The 20,220-nt window shown below is 35.9% G+C and overlaps 2 protein-coding genes across 2 annotated transcripts in view; both read left to right on the top strand.

Moving 5' to 3' along the window:
• Positions 1-4,329: 4,329 nt before the first annotated feature.
• On the top strand, positions 4,330-4,968 carry LOC136025486 (uncharacterized). The gene has a single exon (XM_065701518.1). The coding sequence runs from the start codon at positions 4,330-4,332 to the stop codon at positions 4,966-4,968; it is 639 nt and encodes a 212-aa protein (XP_065557590.1).
• A 7,654-nt stretch (positions 4,969-12,622) lies between these two features.
• Positions 12,623-20,220, top strand: part of LOC136024983 (eukaryotic translation initiation factor 2 subunit 2-like) — a 39,038-nt gene continuing 31,440 nt past the window's right edge. The window contains exon 1 of the mRNA XM_065700592.1: positions 12,623-12,726. Coding sequence (XP_065556664.1) covers positions 12,712-12,726 — 15 coding nt within the window. The 5' untranslated portion in view covers positions 12,623-12,711. The remainder of the gene's footprint in view (positions 12,727-20,220) is intronic.

Raw genomic sequence — 20,220 nt, 5'->3', positions numbered from 1 at the left:
TTCCGGCAGTCGTACCAAATGTTTATGGACAAGTATATACACCAGCTTCCAACCCATCACAGCAGTATATGTATACAGTGAATAACACAAATGATGGACTTGAATCAGGCCAAGTTATGACACAACTATATGGACAGCAAGTGTACAGTAATCGAGCACCAGTGCTGAACCAGGCACAGTATGCTTGTACAGTGAGTAACAGATATAATGGACTTGAAGTGGAAGAATGTGAGTCAGAAGGTATTGACCATTATCCATCTGACACAAACTTTGAATCCGATGATATGACTATGGTAAATCCAAGAGTAGTGGAAGGACTATGCTCAAGAGGAAAAGAGAATAACTTGAAAAGGAGAGTGACCTCACCTATTAGTAATGAAAGTGCTCAGATTGAAAGAGGAGCACCAAAGAGACAATTTGTTCACCAAAGACCAGACCAGAAGGCCAAAGGCCTGTCACTTGCAAAAGATAGGAGAAATATTCCAAATTTCCAGATCCCATTAATGGAAATACCTGAAAAGGAAATGATACATGGAAGTGTTGTAATCAAAGCAGTTGATATAAATGCCAAGTTCTTAAATGAATACGAGCTTTGTATGTTTTTCAAGGAAAAAATTAGTGGCAGATTCGAGTTTGAAACAAATCGTGAAGGGAACACTATTTACTTGCATTTAAAAGATGAGAGCGGGAAGAAATCAGCATTGGAAATCAAAACTGTGAATAACATAGAAGTAACAGTTTTAAGGAAAGAACATGTATCAAGAGGTGTGATGAAAGGAATTCCTTTATATTTATCTATTGTACAAATTGAGGAAAGTATCCAATCTGCTGTGCCTGTAAAAGAAGTGATTAGAATGCAGAGGTATAACCGGGATCTAAAAAAGCTTGAAGACAGCCTGTCAGTAATGGTGGTTTTTGAATCAATTATAACCCCAGCAAGTGTGTGGTGCTGCGGTAGAAACAGAGATGTCTTACCCTACAAAAGGAAGGTGATGCAGTGCTACAAATGCCAGAAATATGGGCATCTTCAGAAAGACTGTAAATCAAAGGAGATCTGCCTCAGATGTGCCAAGAATCATCAAAGCCGTGATTGCCCTCTGAAACAGGAGAGTGTAGATGAGCGTACCAGCAGATACAGGTGCGCCAATTGTAAACAAAACCATTCATCCACTTCATCAGTATGCCCAGTAAGAAGGGAGAACCAACAAGTGCTAGAAGTGGCAGAAAAGTATGGCATGGGATTTAAAAGAGCAAGGACAACATTTAGAAGTTATGCTCATGTAGTCCAGAATAACCTGAATCCTGAGAAAAGAATAATCAGTAACACAGCAGCAGAATTGCAACAAATGACGGCAAAGAAGTTAGTGATTGGGATGCTTATAACCCCAGGAATACTGAGTATTGAAAACTTGCCATTGAATGAAAAGGTAGATAAACTGTGTGAATTGGTTGAGCAAATGAAGTTTGGAAAACTTGACCGCAATGATGTAAAATTGGTTTGTGAAACAAGTAGCACCTTGGAAAACAGAACATGTCCTTAATGCAGCTCAAAATATTATCCTGGAATGCATGTTCAATCATGAGAGAAAAAAGGGAATTATTACTTCAATATTGTGACAGAAAAGACATTGATATTTTTTGTATTCAAGAAACTTGGCTAAAACCAAATATCATGAGCCCCTGCAAAGGTTTCAACATCTTGAGAAATGATAGAATAACAGGAAGAAAAGGTGGAGTTATGATTGGAATAAGAAGTCATATTCATTATGAAGAATTGGACTTAGCAAGTCAGCAATCAATTGATAATGAAGTGGAAGTAGTTGGAACTAAAATGTTTTTAAAAAATGAAAAGAAAATGAATGTTATATGTGTATATAACCCATCTGGAAATAATGGACTGTTGGGAGAAAGGATAGATGAAATTATTAAAATGATACCAGTTGCAGAGGACCTGATAATATTGGGTGATATGAATGCACATAGTAAATCTTGGTGCAAGTGTAGAAATGTAAATAGTTCTGGAACAAGTTTAGAAAACTGTTTAATAAATAGCCCAATATGCTTAGCAACACCTGTTGGGATGCCAACTAGAGTTAATCCCCAGACAGGAGAGACAACAACAATTGATTTGCTATTATGCAATCCTAAACTCTATATCAAATTAAACATAGAATGTGATGCTGAAAGTGAACTGGCCAGTGATCACAACCCCATATTGTGCACTATTAATGAAGAAGTCCTTCCAAAAGGTAATAAGAGAAAGGGATTCAAAACTAAAAATTTTAACTGGTTTATACTCAGAGAAGCACTGGACGAGTTTGATGTGAAATCACTAACAGAGGAAGAAGTAGAATTATCTAGGAAAGTTGAAATATTTCAAGAGAAATTGATAGAAATAGCCAAAACTGTTGTACCATATAGAGAAATCAGCCGTCACCAAGGGTGTATCTGGTGGAATGAAGATTGTTCGAAAGCCAAAAGAGAATTCATTGCAAAAAAGAGAAAATATAATCTAGTGAGAAATCTTCATAGCCTTATTGAAAAGAACAGAGCTTATGCTATATTTCGAAAAACAGTACTTGAAGCCAAGAAAAAATCATGGAATAACTTTATAAACAAACTTGACTTTCGAAAACCAACATCCAAAGTATATGAGTTTATGAAAAAGATGAATAACAGAGCAACTTCAGGCCGGAGCAACCCACCTATTGCATCTGATAATAAGCTTCTTGTGACTGAAGATGAAAAAGCTGATGCAGCTGCCAAATTCATGAGCTCTACCGTTGGCCGGGGAGATCCGGATATACAGAAGAAGACCAATATGGACACAAAAGTAAGTGACCTTGGAACACAAGGACAATACGAACCATACAATAGACCATTCATTGAACAGGAATTAATGAATGTAATTAATAAGCTTCCTGATACATCTCCTGGACCAGACGAAATTTTGCCACAGTTCGTGAAGTCGCTCCCCAAATTGTGGATCAATGTACTGCTAGAATTAATCAATGGTATATGGAGGGAGGGAAAATTTCCTGATGTTTGGAAGTATGGTGAAGCAGTAATGCTACCAAAGCCTGGCAAAGACTTATCAAAGATTGAAAACTATAGATACATTACCCTTCTCCCTGTTTTGGGGAAAGTTATGGAAAGGATGGTGAAGAAGAGACTGGAAGCTGTGACACAACAGAAGAAAATTTTGAAAGACATTCAGTGTGGTTTCAGAAAAAATAGAAGTGCAGAAGACAGTCTTATGTGCCTCAAACAGGAGGCATTATATGCTTTGCAAAATGGGTGGATTTTAGCAGCGATTTTAATTGACATTGAAGGCGCTTTTGATAATATGCTTCATAGAAAAATGGTTGGAGGCCTAGTAACAGGTGGCATAAAAGGCCAAATGTTAGCATTTTTAAATGATTATTTAATAGGAAGAAAAGTTAAAGTGCGAGTTGGTGGAAAAATTTCAAATATAACAGTGTTTCCTGAAAGAGGAATCCCTCAAGGATCAGCATTGGGGCCTGACATGTACAACATAGGATCATATGATATTCCTATCAACATGAAGGATGATGGAGGAGCTATTTTCTCAGATGACAATACTGCGTGGGTCATGGCACGTGACACCTACCATATAAAGACCCTAATAACCCAGGTCATTGCAAAATTAGAAAAATGGTCCAAAGAAGCTGACTTAAAGTTTTCTGCAACAAAGACGAAGGCAATTGTTATCACTAGGAAAAGAATTGGAACCCTTCCAGATCTGTACTTAAGTGGCCACCCAGTTGAATATGTTAGTGAAGCAAAAATACTAGGTGTAGTGGTTGACAATAAACTTACCTGGAAACCCCATGTGATGTATCTTAAATATACATGTTTGAAAAGACTCAATGTTATGAAGAGTTTGGCCTATATGGCTAGAGGATTACCAGCAGAACTTTTGATCCAGTATTATATCAAATATGTATTGCCTAAAATGGAGTATTGCTCAACAATTTATGGCACAGCTTGTCACTCAACCATTGCAAGATTAGATGTAATCCAAAACTCAGCCATAAGAATTGCATTTGGAGTAAGAAAAACAACACTGCTAGTTTCCTTCTATCAGAAAGTGGTCTAGCAGACCTGGAAACACGAAGAAAGATCAGATTTTTAAAATATGTACAGAGGATTTGGTCTTTAGAAAATAACCACCCAGTTAAGTCAAAAATAATCAAACTTGGTCGCCAAGCAACTGCCAACACATCTAAAGCAAGAAATCAGTCCAATTGTCTTGAAGCAGCATTAGAAATTTGTAAAAGTTATGGAATTGATATAGTACTTTCCAAAATGTTAAGCGTTGGTGAAATAGGTGTCCCTCCACCATGGGAGGAAAACAGGATAAGTTCAAGATTAGAATTCAATATGGACCAAGATACTCCAGCGGACTTGGCATTCTGCATGATGATGGAAAAAGAGTACAAGGGATACCTTCCATTATTCACTGACGGATCAAAAGTAGATGAAATGAAGCATGTAGGAGCAGCGTTTTGGTGCCCTTTCAAAAATGTATCCAAAAAATTCAAATTACCTCCAGAGAGCAGTGTATTCCTGGCAGAAGTTTACGCCATTAAGAAGGTGCTGGAGTTCATTGAGGAATCTGTTGAAGAGGACAAGGTTATCATTTGCTCTGATTCAAAAAGTGCTATTCAAGCAGTTGTAAATGCTAATACTATGGCAAAACCAAATAGAGATGTCCTTATATGTTACATTAAACTACAAGATATATTAAAAAAGAAGAAAGTAGTTATTCAGTGGATTCCCGCCCACATTGGGATCTCTGGAAATGAAATAGCAGATTTGAAGGCCAAATCCGCAGTTGAGTCAGGAACACTTGTAACCGACATGGACACTCCTTACGAAGTTATGATATTTGATAAAGTGATTAAAGAGATGATCGTCAGGGTTTTAAAGCGAATAGAGATTTGACTGGGAATCTTTTTGTGACTATGAAAAAACAGAGAAATATAGAAACGAAGGTGTATAAAGGACTCACTAGATATGAAGCAAAGAAACTGTTTCGACTCCGATCACACCATGCTGGAGTTGGTTGTTACAAAGCAAAATTTTTGGGACAGAGTGAGGAATGTCCTAAGTGTGGTGCATCAGAAACTATAGAACACTTGATGATAATTTGCCGTGAAAGCGAACAAGAAAGACGTGAAATAACCGAATTTTTCAGACAGAAGGAAGTGCAGTCGAGCCTATATATGTTATTAGGAGGATTTGATAGTGAAGAAGAAAATTGTATGATAGTTAGTCTTGTCATACAGTTTCTGACAAGAATTGCAAGATTAAAGGACATTTGAATTAAAGTTTCAGGAAATACGATTTCCTCCTACTATTTATTAAGAAGTGAGAATCGACTTGCCATAGAACGTCCTCTAGGCTGAACAGCAAGAGGGGAGTTAACGTCAACGTCAACGTCAACGCGATTTGATAACTGATTTTTTTTTTTTTTTTTTTTTTTTTTTTTTTTTTTTTTTTTTTTTTTTAACTAGAACAAACCCTTTCTATAGATTATAACCGTTTGCATAACCGTTAAATGCTCGTGAATACATAACACGTGCTTCTTGTGAAAAAGATTTTTAACTAAAAACTTGTTTGTGGTGCATGAAGTCTGTTTGAGAAAACTCTGGAATAAATGATTTTGTGGACTGGAGACTAGTGGTATTATGAACAGTCAAACAGGCCCCCCAGCTGGGGGTACAGCAGCTCCTACTACTGTTAGACAGTATTCAGTGGTGCATAGTCCCGTGCAGCGGCCTGTAAATAGGGCCCCAGGACCACAGATGATGCAAATGCAGTGGAATGTGCCTAGTGGTATGCAAAAAGTCATCTTTACGGCAGTTGTACCAAATGTTTATGGACAAGTATTTACCCCAACTTCCAACCCATCACAGCAGTATATGAATACAGTGGATAACACAAATGATGGACTTGAATCAGGTAAAGTTATGCCACAACTATATGGACAGCAAGTGTACAGTAATCAAGTACTGAACCAGGCACAGTATGCTTGCACAGTGAGTAACAGATATAATGGACTTGAAAGTTGAAGTGGAAGAATGTGAGTTAGATGGTATTGACCATTCTCCACCCGACACAAACTTTGAATCCGATGATATGGCTATGGTAAATCCAAGAGTAGTGGAAGGACTATGCTCAAGAGGAAAAGAGAATAACTTGAAAAGGAGAGTAACCTCACCTATTAGTGATGAAAGTGTTCAGATTGAAAGGGGAGCACCAAAGAGACAATTTGTTCACCAAACACCAGACCAGAAAGCCAAAGGCCTGTCACTTGCAAAAGATAGGAGAAATATTTCAAATTTCCAGATCCCAGTATTGGACAAAACTGAAAAGGAAATGATACATGGAAGATACATGATAAAACATGGAAGATACATGATAAATGATACATGATACATGATGTGAATCAGTTGATATAAATGCCAAGTTCTCAAATGAATACGAGCTTTGCATGTTTTTCAAGGAAAAAATTAGTGGCAGATTTGAGTTTGAAATAAATCGTGAAGGGAACACTATTTACTTGTATTTAAAAGATGAGAGAGGGATGAAATCAGCATAGGAAATCAAAACTGTGAATGACACAGAAGTAACAGTTATAAGGAAAGAACATGTATCAAGAGGTGTGATGAAAGGAATCCATTTATATTTATCAATTGTACAAATTGAGGGAAGTATCCAATCAGCTGTGCCGGTCAAAGAAGTGATTAGGAAGCAGAGGTATAACCGGGATCTATAAAAACTTGAAGACAGCCTGTCAGTAATGGTGGTTTTTGAATCAATTATTACCCCAGCAAGTGTGTGGTGCTGTGGTAGAAACAGAAATGTTTTACCCTACCATAGGAAGGTGATGCAGTGCTACAAATACCAGAAATATGGGCATCTTCAGAAAGACTGTAAATCAAAGGAGACCTGCCTCAGATGTGCCCAAAATCATCAAAGCCGTGATTGCCCTCTGAAACAAGAGAGTGTAGACGAGCGTACCAGCAGATACAGGTGCGCCAATTGTAAACAAAACCATTCATCCACTTCATCAGTATGCCCAGTAAGAAGGGCAAATCAACAAGTGCTAGAAGTAGCAGAAGAGTATGGCATGGGATTTAAAAGAGCAAGGACAACATTTAGAAGTTATGCTCATGCAGTCAGGAATAACCTGAATCCTGAGAAAAGAATAATCAGTAACACTGCAGCAGAGTTGTAACAAATGACGGCAAAGAAGTTAGTGATTGGGATGCTTATAACCCCAGGAATGCTGAGTATTGAAAACTTGCCATTGAATAAAAAGATAGACAAACTGTATGAATTGGTTGAGCAAAGGAAGTTTGGAAAACTTGACCGCAATGATGTAAAATTGGTTTGTGAAACAAGTAGCACCTTGGAAAACAGAACATGTCCTTAATGCAGCTCACAATATTATCCTGGAATGCATCTTCAATCATGAGAGAGAAAAGGGAATTACTGCTTCAATATTGTGACAGAAAAAACATTGATATTTTTTGTATTCAAGAAACTTAGCTAAAACCAAATATCATGAGCCCCTGCAAAGATTTCAACATTTTGAGAAATAATAGAATAACAGGAAGAAAAGGTGGAGGTATTATTGGAATAAGAAGTCATATTCATTATGAAGAATTGGATTTCGCAAGCCACCAATCAGCTGATAATGAAGCAGAAGTAGTTGGAATTAAACAGTTTTTAAAAAATTAAAAGAAAATGAATTTTATATGTGTATATAACCAATCTGGAAATAATGGACTGTTGGGAGAAAGGATAGATGAAATTACTAAAATGAAACCAGTTGCAGAGGACATGGTACAATTGGGTGATATGAATGCACATAGTAAATCTTGGTACAAGTGTAGAAATGTAAATAGTTCTGGAACAAGTTTAGAAAACTGTTTAATAAATAGCCCAATATGCTTAACAGCACCTGTTGGATGCCAACTAGAGTTAATCCTCAGACTGGAGAGACAACAACAATTGATTGGCTATTATGTAATCCTAGACTCTATATCAAATTAAACATAGAATGCGGTGCTGTAAGTGAACTGGCCATTGATCACAACCCCATACTGTGCACTATTAATGAAGAGGTTTTACCAAAAGGTAATAAGAGAAAGGGATTGAAAATTATAAATTTTAACTGGTTTATACTCCGAGAAGCACTGGACGAGTTTGATGTGGAATCACTAACAGAAGAAGAAGTAGAATTATCTAGGAAAGTTGAAATATTTCAAGAGAAATTGATAGAAATAGCCAAAACTGTTGTGCCATATAAAGAAATTAGCCTTCACCAAGGTTGTATCTGATGGAATGAAGATTGTTCGAAAGCCAAAAGAGAATTTATTGGAAAAAAGAGAATATATAATCTGGTGAGAAATCTTCATAGCCTTATTGAAAAGAACAGAGCTTATGCTATATTTCGAAAAACAGTACTTGAAGCCAAGAAAAAATCATGGAATAACTTTATAAGCAAACTTGACTTTCGAAAACGAACATCCAAAGTATACGATTTTATGAAAAAGATGAATAACAGAGAAACTTCGAGCCAGAGCAACCCACCTATTGCATCTGATAATAAGCTTTTTGTGACTGATGATCAAAAAGCTGATGCAACTGCCAAATTCATGAGCTCTACGATCGGCTGGGGAGATCAGGGTATACAGAAGAAGACCGATATGGACACAAAAGTAAGTGACCTTGGAATACAAGGACAAGACGAACCATACAATAGACCATTCATTGAAGAGGAATTAATGAATGTAATTAATAAGCTTCCTGATACATCTCCTGGACCAGACGAAATTTTGCCACAGTTCATGAAGTCGCTCCCCAAATTTTGGTTCAATGTACTGCTGCATTTAATTAATGGTATATGGAGGGATGAAAAATTTCCTGATGTTTGGAAATATGGTGAAGGAGTAATGCCACCAAAGCCTGGCAAAGACCTATCAAAGATTAAAAACTGTAGATACATTACCTTTCTCCCTGTTTTGGGGAAAGTTATGGAAAGGATGGTGAAGAAGAGACTGGAAGCTGTGATACAACAGAAGAAATTTTTGAAAGACATTCAGTGTGGTCTCAGAAAAAATAGAAGTGCAGAAGACAGTCTTATATGCCTCAAACAGGAGGCATTATATGCTTTGTAAAATGGGTGGATTTTAGCAGCGATTTTAATTGACATTGAAGGTGCTTTTGATAATATGCTCCATAGAAAAATGGTTGGAGGCCTAGTAACAGCCGACATAAAAGACCAAATGTTAGCATTTTTAAATGATTATTTAATAGGAAGAAAAGTTAAAGTGCGAGTTGGTGGAACAATTTCCAATATAACAGTGTTTCCTAAAAGAGGAATCCCTCAAGGATCAGCATTGGGGCCTGACATGTACAACATAGGATCATACAATATTCCTATCAACATGAAGGATGATAGAGGAGCTATTTTTGCAGATGAAAATACTGCGTGGGTAATGGCGCGTGACACCTACTATATAAAGACCCTAATAACCCAGGTCATTGCAAAACTAGAAAAATGGTCCAAAGAGGCTAACTTAAAGTTTTCTGCAACAAAGACGAAGGCAAAAGTTATTACTAGGAAAAGAATTGGAACCCTTCCAGATCTGTACTTAAGTGGCCACCCAGTTGAATATGTTAGCGAAGCAAAACTACTAGGTGTAGTGGTTGACAATAAACTTACCTAGAAACCCCATGTGATGTATCTTAGATCAACATGTTTGAAAAGACTCAATGTTATGAAGAGTTTGGCCTATATGGCTAGAGGATTGCCAGCAGAACTTTTGATCCAGTATTATATCAAATATGTATTGCCTAAAATGGAGTACATGTTAAACAATTTATGACACAGCTTGTCATTCAACCATTGCAAGATTAGATGTAATCCAAAACTCAGCCATAAGAATTGCATTTGGAGCAAGAAAAACAACACCTGTTAGTTTCCTTCTATCAGAAAGTGGTCTAGGAGACCTGGAAACACGAAGAAAGGTCAGATTTTCAAAATATGTACAGAGGATTTGTTCATTAGAAAATAACCACCCAGTTAAATCAAAAATCATCAAACCCGGTCGCCAAGCAACTACCAACATATCTAAAGCAAGAAATCAATCCAATTGTCTTGAAGCAGCATTAGAAATTTGTAGAAGTTATGGAATTGATATAGTACTTTCCAAAATGTTAAGAGTTGGTGAAATAGGTGTCCCTCCACCATGGAAGGAAAACAGAATCAGTTCAAGATTAGAATTCAATATGGAACAAGATACCCCAGCGGACTTGGCATTCTGCATGATAGTGGACAAAGAATACGAGGGACACCTTCCATTATTCACTGACGGATCGAAAGTAGATGAAATGAAACATGTAGGAGCAGCATTTTGGTGCCCTTTCAAAAATGTGTCCAAAAAATTTAAACTACCTCCAGAGAGCAGTGTATTGTGGCAGAAGTTTACGCCATTAAGAAGGTGCTGGAGTTCATTGAGGAATCATTTCCTCAATGCTCAATCATCAAATCCGCAGGACAAGGTGATCATTTGCTCTGATTCAAAAAGTGCTGTTCAAGCAGTTGTAAATGCTAATACTTTGGCAAAACCAAATAGAGATGTCCTAATATGTTACATTAACCTACAAGACATATCAAAAAAGAAGAAAATAAATGAAATAGCAGATTGGAAGACCAAATCCGCAGTTGAGTCAGGAACACTTGTAATGAACATGGACACTCCTTACGAAGTTATGATATTTGATAAAGTGATTAAAGAGATTGATCGTCAGGGTTTTAAAAAGTATAGAGATTTGACTGGGAATCTTTTTGTGACAATGAAAAAACAGAGAAATATAGAAACGAAGGTGTATAAAGAACTCACTAGATATGAAGCAAAGAAACTGTTTCGACTCCGATCACACCATTCAGGAGTTGGTTGTTACAAAGCAAAATTTTTGGGACAGTGTGAGGAATGTCTCAAGTGTGGTGCATCAAAAACTATAGAACAGTTAATGATAATGTGCCGTGAAAGCGAACAAGAGAGACGTGTAATAACAAATTTTTTTCAGGCAGAAGAAAGTGCAGTCGAGCCTATATATGTTATTATGAGGATTTGATAGTGAAGAAGAAAATTGTATGATAGTTAGTCTTGTCATACAGTTTCTGACAAGAATTGTAAGATCAAAGGACATTTGAATTGTAGTTTCAGGAAAGAAGATTTCCTCCTACTAATTATTAAGAATTGAGAATCGACTTGCCATAGAACGTCCTCTAGGCTGAACAGCAAGAAGGGAGTTAACGTCAACGTCAATGTCAACGCGATTTGATAACTATTCGTTGAATTACATGAATTTAGCCAAATGACATTAATACTTGAATTTAGCCAAATTGAATTTGAATTTAACCAAATTAGAATTCACGAAGGTTGCCATAGTTAAAGTCTTTTCAAAGTCTTCCAATAGATTGCTCCAATACGTCAATGCATAAGTTAAATTTAGACTAATCTTTTACTTTTTATGTTAATTTTGTCTCACGATGGCAATTTGCAAACAGGCCCATTAGCCTATAACTTAATTAAATAAAAAAACAAGTTTTTTCACCTAAAGTTAAGGAGTAACGTTAAAATTTAAAACGAACAGACATTATTATGTATATGAGAGGGTTCATCCCCTCGTCAATACCTCGATCTTTACGCTAAAGCTCAAGTTAGGCTCAAATTCCTTAAAAATTAACCCTAAATCGCAAAGGCCGTTTAATTAGAACAAAAGCTCTTTTGAAAGTACAAAATACAATTTAGCGTAAAAGGGAGATATTGACGATGGAGCGAATCCCTTAATATACATAACAATTTCTGTTTTGTTTAGTTTTAATTTGCTCCTTGCTCTCAGTAGAAAAACTTGTTGTTTTATTATTGTGAGCTATGATATCCTTCTAAATATCAAATTTCATTAAGATACGATCACTTGTTCGTAAAGTAAAAAATACCTCATTTTCTCTAATTTTTCCCAATTAAACCCCCCCGAATCTCCCAAATAGAGTGGATCCGTTGCCGTTATGTCAATTAAGTATCTAGGACTTGTGCTTATTTTTATCACCAAGTTTCATTCCGATCCCTCCACTCTATGCGTTTTCCAAGATTTCAGGTCTCCCCCTCCAACTCCCCCCAATGTCACCGGATCCGGTCAAAATTTAAAATAAGAGCTCTGAGGCATGATATACTTGTAAATATCTAATTTAATTAAGATCCGATCACCCTTTCGTAAGTTAAAAATACCTTATTTTTTCTAATTGTTCCGAATTAACCGTCCCCCCCACTCTCCCCTGGATGGTCGAATTAGGGAAACGACTATTTCTAATTTAATCCTGTTTGGTCCCTGGTACGCCCGCGAAATTTCATCGTCCTAGCTCATCTGAAAGTGCCCAAAATAGCAAAACCGGGACAGACAGACCGACAGAATTTGCGATCGCTATTTGTCACATGGTAAATACCAAGTGACATAATAATAGATTTTAGCGCTACCTATTATTTTAATGAAAGATGAAAAGTACCTTAAAATAAAATCGCCACATTATATTAGCGAAGAAATTGTAAAACGTTTCATCAGATTTTTCAGACTAATAGGCTATTTTATCATATTAATTTATATAAAATGTCGGAAGACTCTGTAAGCCCTTTCTTGTAATCTTACGAGAATGTTATATTATTTGTACCTTTAGATAATGATAGTTCATATACAGGATTTTTTTTTAAAGACTAGGCTAGACCATGTGAATCTGCAAGCTAGGGTCTTCCCTAGGCCTATTCTTAAGGCTTAAACAATTCTATTATGACAGGTGTTTGTAACTCAGAAGTGTAGGGGTCTTAAGGTAAAATTCTAGCTTTGCCATTTCTTGCTATCTTGGAAAGAAGTTAGGGTAGGAGGTGGGCTATTTGCCTAGATAGCTACATGGAGAGAAGGAAAATCGTTAAGGAGACAATTCCTACTTAATAATAGCAGAGTAATCATAGTTAAGACATTTTGCATGCATTCTATATTTTATCCCCCATCCTGATCTATAAATATACAGCCCAAATTGTATATTTTCAATCTATCTTCAGAATGCATATCAGTTGTTTCAACCTCTGTACCCATAAATTGAATCAACTTTGGAAAAAAAATGAAAATCAAGTTAAAGGTGCATAATGCATTGAAAAAGCCTATATAACTTAGGCTAGGGTGCTTAACCAGTTTACTGACCATCAGAACAATATTCTGTACTTTAATCAGCACAAAAACCACAAAACAACTTACTCAGATATGATTAATACATCACCTGAGAGCTCTGTCATTGCTTGTTTTATATGCTTTGAAAAGTATTCCAAAAGCAGCATTGCTAATAGGCTATATGAAAGTGCTTTTTTAAACTCATAACAATGAACATGTAGGCTACAAGACATCCCAAACCAGTTTTTCAACCTGTACTTTATTCATATGCTCCAATGTGTCAATCTGTAGATCAACATGAGTCACAACTGGTTTTCTAACAGAGATCATACCAGCTCCTTTACATTTAAATCTGTAGATACTTCTATTGAAAACAATTAGATGTAAAGATAAAAAAGTAAAGAAAAATATTTAAACCTTCATATACTTGTATTGAAAACAAATAAAATTATAATAGCCTATCCAAAAATAAATTATACAGGCTAAAAAAATGGTGTTAACAAAGAAAACGGAACTTTGACTCTTCCAAACATATCTGGCAGTAAAACTTTTGGTAAAATTTTAGTTAATTGACTTCTTGGTATATCAGAAAGGGTTTAGGTTAGGAAAATGAAACTTTCAGGAATGAATCTACGGACTAAAGTATGTCCCAGGAAGGTACTTTGAAGCAACTACCTCCACTCCTTCTCCCTCTAGAGGGCCCTGACCTTTGATGACCTTTAAAAATATGTGTGTTATAAAAGTGAAACCTTACAAAATATATCTTCTGCTTAATTGAAGTACAACAAAATTGTTTTTAGCATCATCATTTTACCAAAAGTTTTACCAGATCTATCACCATCATCAACTATGGAGCATCACAGTTCTTGCAACTAATTTGCTCTGAAGTGTGAATTAAGGTAATTATAACTTAGCTCAATTCCATTTTATAAGGTTTTAAAGATATACAAATACATTTCCTAAATTTTGAAAGAAAATATTGATATGGCTAAATTCTACTCAAAAAACAGGAATTGCATCTTCAGAACTAAAAGCAGAGAAACAGCAACTAGTAACTGAAAATTAAGGTAAAATGTTGTTTTGTCAGAATTTCAATAGGTATAGACCTGTCATGTAGGCAAATTTTAGGGCCCTCTAGAGGGAGAAGGAGTGGAGGTGGGTACTTTAAAATAGCTTCCCTGGACATACTTTAGCCTGTAGACCCATCCCTGAAAGTTTCATTTTCCTAACCTAAACCCTTTCCAAGATAGCAAGAAGTCAATTAACTAGAATTTTACCAAACTTTTTTCCTTTTGACTTTGAAAGGTCACCTAGCTCTTCTGATGACCCAGCATAATTGGTTGATAGGTCTTCAAGGATACTTAAGGGATGGACCTTTCCTCTTGTACTATAGAGGGCTATGTTGTCTCCAAAAGCTTTAGTTATTGGGTCTCAACTATGCTGCACAAAATCTTGATCAGACAATTTTAAGAAAAGAGGCATGGGAGGGGTTGCCCTCTAATCATTTTTGTTACTTCAAATGGGCACTTAAATGTTTAATCTCTGTTTGAATGAGCCCTCTCCCAATAATCTAAGACCACTGAGTCAATACAATCACCCCTAGAAAAATCAATAAACACAAATCTTTCTTCTGGCAAAAAATACAAGTTACATATATTTTCAGATAAGAGCTTGATAATGAAACAAATAAAATTATAGTATCAAAATGTAAAAAATATAAAAAAGCAACTGTATTAATTAACAAAACAGAGCATCTACTCTTCTAAACATATCTAGCAGTAAACTTGGACTCTTTGGACTTTAAGAGATCATCTAGCTTCATCAGTGACCTGGCATAATTGGTAGAAATATCTTCAGGGATACATTGCCAATGCATATGCCCTTGACTCTTTCTCTCAACCTTGACTCTTTCTCTCAACCCTGACTCTTTCTCTCAACTTTACTTTTTAAAACAGTAAAAAACTTTAGCATAAAGAGCTGGGTGTTGAGGAGGGAAAGGCCCCTTTAATATACAGAGTAATTTCTGTTTTATTTTAGTTTTAATGTTGCTCCTTACTTTCAGTTAATAAACTTGTCGTTTCATTTAATCAATTTACTTAAACAGTCAATTTACTCTACAGGTTCTTCAACCTTAGTTGTTAGAATTTGTAATTTAAGGATTTAATGTAGACCATAGCTTTAAAATGTCAGTAATAATTTTTCTGCAATAAGATGAGAGATATCCTGGTGAAAACAGACTAATAAGTCTGTTTTGGTACCTTTCTGTAATTCATATAGGAAATTGAAAGTGAAAGTCAAGATCCCTGTCTATTGTGGAATGAAAATCATGAAGGTTGTTATTCCTGTAAGAAAGGGGATTCATGAGTTAGCTGTAAAGTTGAATTTTATGTTTCTTGGGGTTGATATGTAGATTTTGAATTATACAGGTGATACATTTAATTGAAGTCAGTGTTTTGCTGTAATGGAAGAGAATTTGCAAGCCTTAGGAAGACATATGGGGAAATTAGTCTAGCATTTAATCAAAATGAGATAAAACAAGTTGTTGTTTTTACTGTAAGAGTAATGCTTTCATTCCCAATATAAAATTTGGTAATCACATGGTTAAATTGGCTTCAAGTTTAGTGTACTTTGGTCTTCCTATTGGCTGTTATATGAAATCAACATGTTTTTTATTAGATGATGTTTTTTTTCAGTGAAACCTGTAAACAGGATGTTTATATCTTCAAACATTTCTTGTAATAATCAGATTTGTGCAAAATTGTATTCTTCCCTTGTTACTTTGTTTATTTATTTTATTAAAAAAAAACAAAAAAAAAACGAGTAAGCCATAGACTTGTCTTGTTACAAATTAACAGTAAACAAAACAATAAGCAACAATACACAAAAGACATTATTCAAGAACTGATCCCTCATATTCTTGCTCTTTCTCCTTATTGGCCTCTACTATCAGATAAAAATAAATGTACACTCTAGTCTTGTTTTTATTGTGTTTTAAAGTTTCTTTTATGTGTATCCCATTGGAAAATCAATTCCATGATAAGTGTGAAGTAACATATTCCTGATCTGTATGGCTGTACAGAAAAGAAATATGAAGTTTCAGCATAATTTTGCTAACCAAAAACTGTCTAAAATTTCCTTTATTAGTGTGTCTGTTTTTCCTCTTTTTTTTTCTCTTCTTCTGATCCTGTTTCTCTAAAGTGGGTAATAAAACACATTCATTCATTTAGACTTTATGAAATGGTTGAGTTTTTTGAACTCAATACTTTTGAAAATGCAAAAAAAAAAAAAAAAAAAAAAATCAGAATTTCAATGCTTTCTGTCTTGCTTTTGATGAGTAGCAAAGCATTGAGAAATTTTTCTTTGAAAGGTAATGATAAAGGTATTTCAAGTAAAATAAAAGTAGATAAATGTAAAAAAAAGAAAAGTAATGTTGAAAGCATACACAAAACAATGGCCTACTTATCAAAAAATAAGATAGGAACTCCAGGATTTCAGTTTTATTAAGCAATGTCATAAGTTTTGGCTTTCTTTTCTTTATTTTCCTCATATTTACTTTATAGTCCTCAGTTTATTGGAGAAACATGGCCAATTGCCCCTCCCCCCTCCTTGGGTGGCCATGATGTTAAATAAATAAAAGCAATAGTCAAGGTCTACCTCTAGATCCTTTAGTTTATTAAATAAAAAAACAAGTTTTTTAATGGAAAGTAAGGAGCATCATTAAAACATAAACGAACAGAACTTACTTCGTATATTAAAGGGGCTGCTTCCTCATCAACGCCCCGCTCTTTACGCTAAAGTTTGACTCTTTCTCTTAACTCTACTTTTTAAAATAGTAAAAAAAAACTTTAGCGTAAAGAGCAGGGCGTTGATGAGGAAGCAGCCCCATTCATATACGAAGTAATTTCTGTTCGTTTTAAGTTTTAATGCTGCTCCTTACTTTCCATTAAAAAAACTTGTTTTTTTTTATTTAATTTTTGAATGTTTTTGAATCAATGCATGTTTTGATTTTGGCTCTCCACAGATGAATAATTAAAACGAAATGTGCATATTTTTTTGGCTAAATGGCTTTCTCATAGTTTTGATCAAATGATTTAGAGAAAAAAGGAGCAGGGGAGGAGGCCTAGTTGCCCTCTGATTTTTTTTGTTACTTAAAAAGGCAACTAGAACTTTTAATTTTTTACAAATGTTTTTATTAGTAAAAGATATACTTAACTTACAAATTAGCTTACATAACAAACTTCTGTATTCTCATGTTTTTTTATTACGTATATGGGGGAGTTCACCCCTTGTCAGTACCTCACTCTTTACACTAAAGCTTAAATTTTGTCCCAATTTCTTAAGAATAACCCCTGAATCACAAAAGCCATAGAACAAATAGTTGAAATTACTAAAAATACTTTAGCGTAAAGAGCAGGGTAATAGGAGGAGGTGAGCCCATCATATGCGCAATAATTTCTGTTTGTTTGTAATTTTAATGCTTCTCCTTACTTTCAGTTGAAAAAACTTTTTCATATTTATTTTTTCATTGTTTTTTTTTTATAATGTTAGAAAATCCTGTGCTCCCTTCATGAAAATTTTCTCCCCCCACAACAAATTCCTCCAAGGAAAGTTCCCCCAACATATCTCCCTCTTCTCAACCCCCCACAACCTAAAAATCCCCCTGAAAACGTCGGTACACTTCCAATAACCATTACTATATGTAAGCACTGGTCAAAGTTTGTAACTTGTAGCCCCTCCCATGGGGACTTTGGGGGAATAAGTTGCACCCAAAGACATAGTTATAAGGTTTTTCGACTGCGGTGAATAAAATGGCTATCTCAGAATTTTTATCCAGTGACTTTGGGGAAATAATTGGCGTGGGAGGGGGCCTAGATACCCTCCAATTTTTTGGTCACTTAAAAAGAGCACTAGAACTTTTGATTTCCGTTAGAACGAGCCCTCTCGCAAGATTCTAGAACCACTGGGTCGATACAATCACTCCTGGGGAAAAAACAAATGGTGAATAAAATGGCTATCTCAGAATTGTTTCTTACTGTCAGAAAAGTTTCTTACTGTTTTAAAAATAGAGTTAAGAGAAAGAGTCAAACTTTAGCGTAAAGAGCGAGGCGTTGAAGAGGAAAAGCCCCTTTCATATACGGAGTAATTTCTGTTCGTTTTAAGTTTTAATGTTGCTCCTTACTTTCATTTAAAAAAAACTTGTTTTTTTATTTAATTTTGGAAAAAAGTGATGTGAGTAATGTCATTTTGTGGCACTTGGTATCTAACAAGTGACATGTAGCAAACACAAATTCTGTTGGTTGGTCAGTCTGTCTGTCTGTTGGTCCGTCTTTCTGTCTGTCCTGGTTTTGCTACTTCGGGCACTTCTAGGTAAGCTAGGACAATGAAATTTGGCAGGCGTACCAGGAACCGTACCAGATTAAGTTAGAAATTGTCGTTTCCCCTATTCGGCCATCTGGGTGGGGGGGGGGAGTGGGGGGACAGTTAAATCAGAAAAATTTGAAAAAATGAGGTATTTTTGACTTACAAACGGGTGATCGGATCTAAAGAAATTTTGTTTGGAAAAATATCGTGTCTCAGAGCTCTTATTTTAAATCCCGACCGTATCTGGTGACAATTTGGGGAGTTGCGGGGCCTAAAATCTTGGAGAACGCTTAGAGTGGATGGATCGGGATGAAACTTGGTGGGAAAAATAAGCGCAAATCCTAGATATGTGATTGACATAACCAGAATGGATCTGCTCTCTCTGCGGGAGTTCGGGGGAGGGATAATCCTGAAAGATTAGAAAAAATGAGGTATTTTTAACTTACAAAAGAGTGATGGGATCTTAATGAAATTTGATGTTTGGAAGGATATTGTGTCTCAGAGCTCTTATTTTAAATCCTGACCGGATCTGGTGACATTGAGGGGGGACCTAAAATCTTGAAAAACACTTAGAGATAAAACTTAGTGGGAAGAATAAGCACAAGTCCAAGATACATGACTGACATAACCGGACCAGATCCGCTCTCTTTTTTGGAGTTGGGGGGGGGGAGTAATACAGAAAAATTAGAGAAAATGAGGTATTTGTAACTTACAAACAAGTAATCAGGTCTTAATGAAATTTGATATTTAGAAGGATCTTGTGCTTTAGAGCTCTCATTTTAAATCCTGACCAGATCCAGTGACATTGGAGGGAGTTGGAGGGGGAAACCGGAATTCTTGGAAACCGTGAAAATTGATGTATCTCTATCTTACGAATGGGTGATCGGATCTTAATGATACTTGATATATAGAAGGATCTTATGTCTCAAATGCTCCATTTTCAATTCGAATCTGATCCGGGGACATAGGGGGCTGGATGGGGGGGGGAACGGAAAAATTGGAAGCCAGGAATTTTGGAAAACACTTAAAGTGGAGAGACCAGGATGAAACTTGATGAGAAGAATAAGCACAAGTTATAGATACGTGGTTGACATAATTGGAACGGATCCGTTCTCTTTGACGGAGCTGGGGGGTGTTAATTTGGAAAAGTTAGAAAAATAGAGTTATTTTTAACTTAAGAACGGATGACCGGATCTTAATGAAATTTGATATTTAGAAGGAACTCATGTCTCAGAGCTCTTATTTCAAATTCCGACCAAAACTTTTGACATTGAGGGGAGTTGGAGGGGGAAACCAGAAATCTTGGAAAATGCTTAGAATGGAGAAATTGGGATGACACTTGGTGGGTAGAATAAGCAAATGTCGCAGATACGTGATTGACGTAACCGTATTGGATCCACTCTCTTTGGGGGAGTTAGGGGGTGGGGTTCAGTGCTTTGGCGAGTTTGGTGCTTCTGGACGTGCTAGGACAATGTAAATTGGTAGGCGTGTCAGGGAGCTGCACAAATTGACTTGATAAAGTCGTTTTCCCTGATTCGACAATCTGGGGGGGGGGGCTGAAGGGAGAGGAAAAATTAGAAAAAAAATGAGGTA

This window comes from Artemia franciscana, chromosome 3 (assembly GCF_032884065.1).
Source record: "Artemia franciscana chromosome 3, ASM3288406v1, whole genome shotgun sequence".
Lineage (NCBI taxonomy): Eukaryota > Metazoa > Arthropoda > Branchiopoda > Anostraca > Artemiidae > Artemia > Artemia franciscana.
Note: the sequence above shows the minus strand (reverse complement) of the source record. Positions and strands in the feature narration are given on the sequence as shown.